General features: G+C 41.9%; 1 protein-coding gene across 1 annotated transcript in view; it reads left to right on the top strand.

The window, feature by feature from the left end:
* The window catches only part of heatr5b (HEAT repeat containing 5B), a 19,314-nt gene that overhangs the window by 8,122 nt on the left and 1,595 nt on the right, over positions 1-9,597 (top strand). The window contains 25 exon segments of the mRNA XM_008322352.3: positions 166-416; positions 533-644; positions 745-897; positions 978-1,077; positions 1,487-1,596; positions 1,679-1,842; positions 1,990-2,165; positions 2,278-2,383; positions 2,622-2,812; positions 2,917-3,076; positions 3,665-3,854; positions 3,980-4,149; positions 4,237-4,375; positions 4,453-4,632; positions 4,712-4,966; positions 5,568-5,749; positions 5,854-5,922; positions 7,060-7,239; positions 7,323-7,563; positions 7,665-7,898; positions 8,017-8,144; positions 8,466-8,610; positions 8,803-9,066; positions 9,243-9,467; positions 9,555-9,597. The exon segment at positions 9,555-9,597 is cut by the window's right edge and continues 4 nt beyond it. Of these exon segments, the coding sequence (XP_008320574.2) occupies positions 166-416; positions 533-644; positions 745-897; positions 978-1,077; positions 1,487-1,596; positions 1,679-1,842; positions 1,990-2,165; positions 2,278-2,383; positions 2,622-2,812; positions 2,917-3,076; positions 3,665-3,854; positions 3,980-4,149; positions 4,237-4,375; positions 4,453-4,632; positions 4,712-4,966; positions 5,568-5,749; positions 5,854-5,922; positions 7,060-7,239; positions 7,323-7,563; positions 7,665-7,898; positions 8,017-8,144; positions 8,466-8,610; positions 8,803-9,066; positions 9,243-9,467; positions 9,555-9,597 (4,168 nt within the window).

The raw sequence follows: 9,597 nt of genomic DNA, 5'->3' as shown, positions 1-9,597 counted from the left end.
TATATATATATATATATACATATATATATACATATATATATATATAGCATATATTTTTTTGCTTAAGGTATTTATGTTCTTTGTGTTTAAGAAGCCAGTAACGACGTGTACAACAGGTGAAGTTTCAGACTTCTGATCCAAACCGTTTGACTTTATTTCTAACAGGGCTACTAGATACTGTGACTTCAGTGCTGCTGCATCCAAGCATGGCAGCCCGCCTGGCAGCTGCCTGGTGCCTGCGTTGTGTCGCTGTGGCGCTACCATATCAGTTGACTCCGCTGCTGGACCGTTGTGCAGAGAGAATCAACAACCTGAAGAGTTCACCTGAGGCTGTCAGTGGCTACAGCTTTGCAATGGCTGCACTGCTGGGAGGTGTACACCAGTGCCCACTGGGTATCCCTCACTCCAAGGGCAAGGTTAGGTTGAGCTCCAATACATTCAGATGGGGTCTTTTGTCCTTATTTCATGATTTTGAATTCATTCAATTCGTTCATGATAATAATATCAGGTTGTCTGTACGTCTTTCTTGTAGTTGGTTGTGAGTATAGCTGAAGACCTTCTACGGACAGCAGCTCAGAATAGTCGTCTGTCTCTGCAGCGAACGCAGGCTGGGTGGCTTCTGTTAGGAGCCCTCATGACTCTGGGTTAGTTTCCAGCTCATTACTCGTCTCTTTTCTGTAACAGGCAGACTTTTCCCCTCTTACTGACAACATGGTACTGATTTTGCTTTGTGTTTGTGTCCAGGCCCTTCACTTGTACGCTATCACCTCCCAAAAATGCTTCTTCTGTGGCGGAATGTTTTCCCCCGCTCCCAAAAGGAGATGGAGGCAGAAAAGGCCAGAGGAGACTCCTTCACTTGGCAGGTCACTCTGGAAGGACGAGCTGGAGCGCTGTGCGGTAAGGAATTAACCTCAGCTTTACAGGTTGCTGTACCAAACACATTCAGGTCTGACCAGCTCTCGTCTTTCTTTTTGTAGCCATGCGCAGCTTTGTGGCCCACTGTCCTGAGCTGCTCACAGAAGACGTGATCCGTAGACTAATGAATCCTATTGAATGTGCAATGACCATGATGTCTCAGTGAGTGGGATGATTTAAGAAATTCTCTGTCTGTAGAATAAATAGTACAAAATTGGTATTTTGTACTTTTCTGAAGAAGTTGGGATTTTTTTAAATTACCTTTTCTGTATCTAAACCAGCAGCATAGTAACAAGTGTATTGGTGAGACAACTTCAGCTACTGTAGACTGCTCACTTATTTATATGTTTGTCTCAGAAAGTCAATAGTTGTTATATCCATCTGAGTTCAACTGATAAACTTCTGTTTAATGTTTATTGTTGTTTATTGTTTCTTTGCTGCTAATCCTGGTCAGGTTTCATGGAGACTAAATGAAATCACCATAGGATTTATAGCATCATCAAATAACTAAATACATTTTACATTTCTTGTTATAATTGGAAATGATTGATGTGTTTTAACATTTCATCAGAGTTCCTGCCATTATAAAGGTCCATGGTGCTCACTTGAAAGCAAGTGCTGCAATGGTGAGACTGAGGCTGTATGACATCTTGGCTCTGTTGCCTCCTAAGACCTATGAAGGTAACTATTATTATTTTGTTTGCAGTAATTAGTCATTTTCTAAATAAATGTGTTTCTGACTTCTTCTGTTTTTGGTATACAGGCAGCTTCAACGCACTGTTGAGGGAGTTGGTGGCTGAGTTCACTTTGACAGACAACTCTGCCAACACCACCACCTCCTTGCTGCGCTCTCTCTGTCACTATGACGACAGTGTGCTTATGGGCTCATGGCTCCAAGAGACTGACCACAAGTCCATCGAGGATCAGGTCAGAAAATCTCTTAATGATGAATATTCTGTATTAGTCAGGGGGTGTGGATTGGAAACCTGTTTTTGTTGCAACTTTTATTACAATGTTTTTACCGATTGGTAATTCACAGTTTGTTATTAACAGCTATATGATGTCCCCTAACAGCTGCAGCCCAACAGTGCTTCTGGAAGTGGAGCCCTTGAACATGATCCTTCCTCAATCTACCTGCGTGTCCCTGTTGGCGAGGCGATCCCAGGTCCTCTTCCCCTGGGTGTGTCTGTTATTGATGCGTCCGTGGCTCTGTTTGGTGTGGTCTTCCCTCATGTGTCGTTCAAACACAGGTGAGAAATTTGAGTGTGACAACGTTTTCATAACTTTGTAGTAACAACATAGTGTGATCCATACTGATCTCAGGTTTGTAATGGATTTCTCATGTTTATAAATGTTATCCAGGTTACAGATGCTCGACCATTTTGCAGAGTGCATAAAGCAGGCCAAAGGAGTTCGACAGCAGGCAGTTCAACTGAACATCTTTACTGCCGTGCTCAGTGCCTTAAAGGTGAGAAAACTTGAGAGTTAAAGCAAAATGTTTTTTGGATGCATATAACCAATGAATAGTGAGTTGTGCTGGAAAATTAATTAATCTATGACAATTTGAGATTTCCTGGTATAAACTTTTCTATGCTCAGAAAACAAAAATGTGATGCTTAAGTTGAGGTTGATATTGAATATAAATCAAATGTATAAATATATGAGCTAAATCTCTTTCTATGTTCCTTTGTGTTTGTGTGATGAAGGGCCTGGCTGAGAACAAGAGTACTTTGGGTCCAGAGGAGGTCCGTAAGTCAGCGCTGGCTCTGGTGATGGGAGCTTTAGACAATCCGAACCCTATTTTGCGATGTGCTGCTGGTGAGGCTTTGGGCAGGATGGCTCAGGTGGTGGGGGAGGCTACCTTCATCGCGAGAATGGCACAGACAAGCTTCGATAAGTATGTATTTGATATTTGTGACTTATTTTCATTCATTATCATGACTACCCTGACTGAACTTGTCTTTTATTAAATAACGCTTGTCTTTCTCACTCCATTTTAAGATTGAAGTCGGCCCGTGATGTGGTTTCAAGGACAGGACATTCACTGGCTCTTGGTTGTCTGCATCGATATGTTGGAGGAATTGGCTCCGGGCAACACTTAAAGACTAGTGTCAGCATCCTTTTGGCTCTGGCCCAGGATGGGTCCTCACATGAGGTCCAGGTACTGTAAATAACTCAGGAGGAACATCATCTATACACACATTTGCTGCCAGTTAAATAAATAAATATAAGTTTTAGTTTTAGTTTATAAAATTATGATCTCAATTTAGGTTTTGTTTTGCTTTGTTTCAGTGTGAAATTAATCCCTTATTATTTTTGGCAAAAACTAAACAAAAACCAAATGGGAAGTAATGTGGGGCCAAATGGAGAAATGTAGAAAACTGTGAAATATGTTCTTATATAATAAAATAATAATAGTATATGTTCAATAAATTATAAATAATCTAAATAATAATAATGTTTAATAAGACTTTTCTTATCTCTTTTCTTTATTTATAAGGTTTCTTATTAGAATGCCATAAGGCCAAATTAAGATTTTTAAACAGTTTAGTGTATTTTATTACACATTGCATTTGAGTCAAAAAAAAATCTTATTAAATCAAATATAAATATAGTTAACTAGAATATTTTATGAACTACAGTTTAATTCAACTGCAAGTTCTGCTGAGTAACTTGCCATGTGCCAAGATGAAGTTACAGCTCTGTCAAGTACACTTTCATCAAACACACTGTCATCATCTCTTGTCAGACATGGGCCCTACACTCTCTGGCGCTGATTGTGGATTCCAGTGGTCCCATGTACAGAGGCTACGTAGAGCCCACCCTGTCCCTCGTGCTCACCCTGCTCCTCACTGTGCCTCCATCTCACACTGAGGTGCACCAGTGCTTGGGTCGCTGTCTGGGTGCTCTCATTACTACTGTGGGACCAGAACTGCAGGGTAGGAACAAATTTAAAGAAACACTTCCGATCTACTGTTAGCACAAATCACATGCATAGACTGTGAGGTTCCTCTATTGTTGTTACTTACTAAGAGACCCTAATTTTTGCTGTTGCTTTTGTTAGGAAATGGAGCCACTATTTCCACCATTCGCTCATCCTGCCTGGTAGGCTGTGCCATAATGCAGGACCATTCTGACTCCTTAGTGCAGGCGGCTGCCATCTCATGTCTACAGCAGCTGCACATGTTCGCTCCACGGCATGTCAACTTATCCAGCCTAGTGCCCTGTCTCTGTGTAAGAGAAATGTTTCACCTCATAGATGTGGGTCATAACTATAATTTTCGACATTGTAATTATATCATCGCTTCGTGTTCCATGCAGGTGCATCTCTGCAGCTCACACCTGCTGCTGCGTCGTGCAGCAGTGGCCTGTCTGAGACAACTTGCTCAGAGAGAAGCTGCGGAGGTCTGCGAGTATGCCATGAGCCTGGCGAAGAGAGCTGGAGACGGCACAACAATCAGTAAGTAAAACTAGAACAAGTCATTATACATCAGTGAGACACTGAGACTCACACTGTGGCCTTTTCCCCTGTTTCAGATCTGAACATCACAGAGACGGGTCTGGAGGGTGTTCTTTTTGGTATGCTGGATCGGGAGACAGACAGGAAGCTGTGCTCTGACATCCACGATACTCTGGGACACATGTTGTCCTCTCTTGCTGTGGAGAAGCTTTCGCATTGGTTGAAACTTTGCAAGGACGTCCTTGCAGCAACTACAGGTAAACCTCAGAGACAACTTGAAGTCTGCAGTTTTACTTTGAGTCCAAATATTTCACCATAATCCCGGTCTATCTTTAGATGTAGGAGGAGCTGTTACATTATTAGTGGAAAAGGATGAAGAGGACTCAGAGAAAAAAGACGAGATTGACGATGACACCATGTTCACGGGCCTGGGTGATGATGACAAGTCCAAGCCTTCAGTGGCACCACGCTGGGTCACTCGGGTTTTTGCTGCCGACTGCTTGTGCCGCATCATTTTGCTGTGCGAGAATGCGGACAAAGCACACTTCGACTTGGCAACAGCCCGGTCTGTGAAAGCCAAGAATCCTAAAGGTAGAATTGACCACATCACAGTAATGGAGACATTAAATTTTCTGTCCAATATTTGTGGTTTATTAATACACTATGTGTGTCTTGGTTCATTTGGTTTTTTTTTAAAACTCAAACCATTTTTGTGTTAATTCAGGACTTTAATACTTAATGATGATGAAAAGAGACATTTTTATACATGCTTCTTTAAAAAATGTATTTACTAAGTACTGAAGCAAGTGAGAATTTATTGTAATGAATTTGCCACCTCTGTTAGCACCTCTGCCAAATTTAGTTACAGCACTTGGACAGATTTGATGTTGATCTGTCCATCTAATCCTCTGAAAGGTTCGCTTTGGCAAAAACTCAATGAAATGTCAGCCTCTGTGTTGATATCTGACTTGTTTTTCACTCTTGAGTGCAGAATGCAAACTGAAACGTTGTTTCAAATTGTATTTAATCTTCAGTTAATTATTAGTATGAGATTTGGAAAGCCAGTGCCATAGTCTGTGTACGATTAACAGACACCTTTCTAAAACACCAAAAAACGAACAAAATAGTTAAATAAGGTGATAACTCTCGGACTTCCATTCCTCACAATATTTGTTGTTTTCTTTCCATTCAGGAGATCTTTTAGTGCTCCACTTGTCTGACCTCATCCGCATGGCCTTCATGGCAGCAACAGACCACAGTAATCAGCTGAGGATGGCTGGTCTGCAGGCACTGGAGGACATCATTAAAAAGTTTGCATCTGTACCAGAGCCCGAGTTCCCGGGGCATGTCATCCTGGAACAGTACCAGGCCAATGTGAGTGAACACACACAGCCCATTAGGTTCAAAAGTGTTGAATTGACAGTGACACCACAAATATCAAATAAACTGAAGAGATTTTTCCATGTGTGTGTCGGTAGGTTGGGGCAGCGCTACGACCTGCGTTCTCGCCTGATACACCATCAGACATAACAGCTAAGGCCTGTCAGGTGAAGTTTTTTTTTTTTTTTTAAAAGACATTTTCACAGCATGTACTTTATACTTGAAAGTTTCAACGGAGTACTGCAGTTGTGGAAAACCAGGCTGGAGAACTGTTGGGTTGTACCTGAATATTCTTTGACTTATTTGTCGGATGTTGAAATACCTTATGAGAATGATAACCACTGTGTATGTGTTATGCTATTGAAGTACTCCCTTAGTGTTCCAGTTTCAGACAGTATATCCTTTGCAAGTATTTGTAACAATTCTGAAGACTAAAATCTCAATCTCAGGGTTTTGAATCTGGAAAAAAGACAACACACACAAAGCAGTGTAAAAAAAAAAACACTTACCACTCTAGGGAAAACTGGTGTTCTTCTTTTAAATATTTGGAAAATGCTTTTATATAAAACATTCTTAAAATAATCTTTCTAAACGTTCAGGCTTTATTTACAAAGCTATTATATTTTTAAATCCCAGGAATAAATCGTGGGTCTAAAGAAGATCTGTCAGGAAATGAACTAATGCCTCAGCTCAATGTTAAAAAAAGCTCTGCACTGAAATGGACTGTTAGATCACAGCCTAACAACAAATTCACTATGGTGCAAAGACACCTTCACACTGGAGTCTGCCACGGGGAATCTCACGAAACATTATTGCCTGCTGCAAATTGTTTGGTCTCACAAAACTAGAACTCTTTGGCCACAGAGATGTTCGGTGCGTATGAAGAGAAACTGTCCCCAAAGTGATTCATAGAGGTGGGAGCATAAAATAGGATGAAAACTGTTGAATACGGTCTTTGATGTTGATAGGACTTCTGACACACAAGTTTATAAAGCACACTTTAAAAGTAGTTATAACCTCAGAAGAACTTCAAAAGTTCAAAGAACATCTTATTTACTGGCCTGCAGAAAATCATTAAAACCTGTGCAGTAGCAGCCAACCAGGGTCAAGGCAAGTTCACCAAATATGGGGGAACATGAAAAGATGAGCCTGAATGTTTAAAAGTAAAAGGATGTCTTTATTAAAGATGCTGAATGCTATGTCACGAATACCTTCCCTACATATAAAAGTGTTAGGATATATTTTTCACTGCTTGTGCAGCTCTACTGTGACACTTTTTTCCTTTGACCTGTGTATGACTTCAGGTGTGCAGTGCGTGGATTGGCAGTGGTGTAGTCAGTGACCTCAATGACCTGCGGCGCGTCCACAACTTGCTTGTGTCGTCTCTGGACAAGGTGCAGGCTGGGAAGGGCTCATCCAGCCAGCTGTACAGTGAAAGTGCCATGACCATGGAGAAGCTGGCTGTGCTGAAGGCATGGGCTCAGGTGAGACCAGTGACACAGCCTCCTATCATATACACTTGACTTGACATGAAACTTATTTTCTTTGTGCTCGCCGGCTTTTCCAGGTTTATGTGGTAGCAATGAAAATCCAAAAAGATGCAGAGTCTAAGCCTGCTAAACCAGTCTGCACAGGAGATGAGGATGAGGATGAGGACGATCTGGGCACAGACGTGCTGCCACCCGACTGTCTCATCACTTTGGTGCAGCCCGAGCTGCCCTCTTTGAGCCGACTGTGGCTGGCTATGCTGCGAGACTACGCTCTGCTGACACTGCCTGCTGAGTTCTCCAGTCAGCTGCCTGCTGAGGGTACCAGACCTATATTTAACCACTAAATATTTGTGCCTATTGCCTTTTTTACCTTATTTACTTTACGTCAAATGTTTCTTTTTAATGTGGCTTTTTCTTAGGTGGAGCGTTTTATACTCCTGAAACTATAGACACAGCAAGAATCCATTACCGCAGTTCTTGGGCTCCTGTACTTCACGCTGTGGCCCTGTGGCTGAACAGCACTGAGTTTGGAGCAGAAGACCAAAAAGAAGAAGTCCAGTTTGCTCCCTCTAAGACTCCCCCACTCCCAACAGCAGCCAGTGTCACAAAGACATGTGAAGAGTCTTTCAAAGACAGGATGCATCTAATGTTAGGTAAAGACACAGAGCTGAAACATATAAAGTTTTCTGCTGTGTCGAAAAGGGCCAACTAAAGTACAGACAGAGAGAATGAAGCAAAGTAATAGCACTTAACCATTTTTGTGTCTTCCAGGTGTCAGTATAGAGTTTCTTTGCTTCCCTCGGCCTGAGGAGCCCATTGAACACGTGATGTCCTGTCTGCAGGCTCTTCGCACTTTGCTAGAATCTCCATGTGCTAAAACCCACATTGCGGAGGACCAGGTAAATTCAGCAGTTTCAAACACAACTGTCAGTGGACAAATGAGTATATTAAAAAAAAATGAGTCAACAACTTTATTTTAACCTCAATCTTTTCAAATACAGTGCTTAGGTTTCATAAACCCAAATTGATCAAAATTGACTCAGACAGTTTCAGGTCGCTGCTAGTAACTGTGATGTTTTGATTAGCTTAGCTTAGCTAGAGTTACAAGGAAGAGATGTAGCACAGGCCACAAGACCATAAATTATTTTTAATATTTTTTATCTTAGAGTTGGCTGACTATAACACAATGATGTTTCTATAATTGGAATTTCTTTTCTCAGCTTTTAGCAGTGGAGCTCCTCAACGTCCTCCACAGGCTCCTGTTGACCCGGGACCCTCCTGCTGTCCAACTCCAGGTCACTGCTGTCGTTCAAGAGACCATCAGAGCTGCACAGGACCATCTGCAGCAACAGAAGACCAACAATGGTCAGTGACCTCTGTGTTTTGTAATTCAGTCATATATGTAGCATTTCAAAATTGATTTGATCTGAAAATACAATCTGTTTCTTATGAGTCTCAACAAAAAATTTGGAAATAGTAATATGAAGTTCTTAAATTTAAAGTAACGTCATATGGCTGTTTAAGAGAGGTTGGCCACTGTATTTTGTTTTCACTTAGACAAAGAGGAGGAAGATGAGAACGAGCAAGACCTCGGGGAAGGAGAGGCAGGAGAACTAGTCCCTGGCAAGTCTCTGGTGTTTGCAGCAATGGAGCTGCTGGTGTTCATCCTGGTCCGCCACCTGCCACAGCTCAACACACGTGTGAATGAGTCGCCCAGTCATGTGCCACTTAAACCTCATCGACTACCTGACGAAAGTGCATGCCTCGTAGCAAACACAGTTTCAATCTTGGCAGAGCTACCCTCGCTCTGCTCTCCTGCTGGTGAGGCCGTGGGGCAAATTTCACCTTTGATAGTTAGCTTTTTGCTGTGATTTCTAGTGCTCGGATACTTTCATAAGTAATAATGGGAGTTAATAAACTGACATCAGGGCAACATTAATATTATAATCACATCAGTGATTGGTCATTTTAATGTTTTTTTCTTTGGGTTTTTACAGGAAGTATGACAATCCTTCCTACAGTGCTGTACCTAATCACTGCAGTGCTGAAGGAAACTGCTCTGAAGACTTCCGACAACTTGGTGCCTCTGCCAGTGTCGGCAGCCCTGCAGGCCATTAAAACCATCATCACCTCTCCACTGGCACGTGTGGAGAGCACACAGCCCCAGTGGACCAGCCTTGTGAGGAGCAGCGTTGCATCTGTGGTTGAATACTCACAGCCAGGTAGAGAAAACAAAATACAATGATCAGTGGAGGAGATCAAAATTGATAACATCATTAAACATTAGGCATATTTGCATATTTCTGCAGATGAGTCCAGGCCTGACATGGATGAAGTCAGTATGTTGACAGC

The sequence above is a fragment of the Cynoglossus semilaevis genome, chromosome 12 (assembly GCF_000523025.1).
Source record: "Cynoglossus semilaevis isolate Cse_v1.0 chromosome 12, Cse_v1.0, whole genome shotgun sequence".
Classification (NCBI taxonomy): domain Eukaryota; kingdom Metazoa; phylum Chordata; class Actinopteri; order Pleuronectiformes; family Cynoglossidae; genus Cynoglossus; species Cynoglossus semilaevis.
This window is presented reverse-complemented; position numbering and strand designations above follow the sequence as displayed.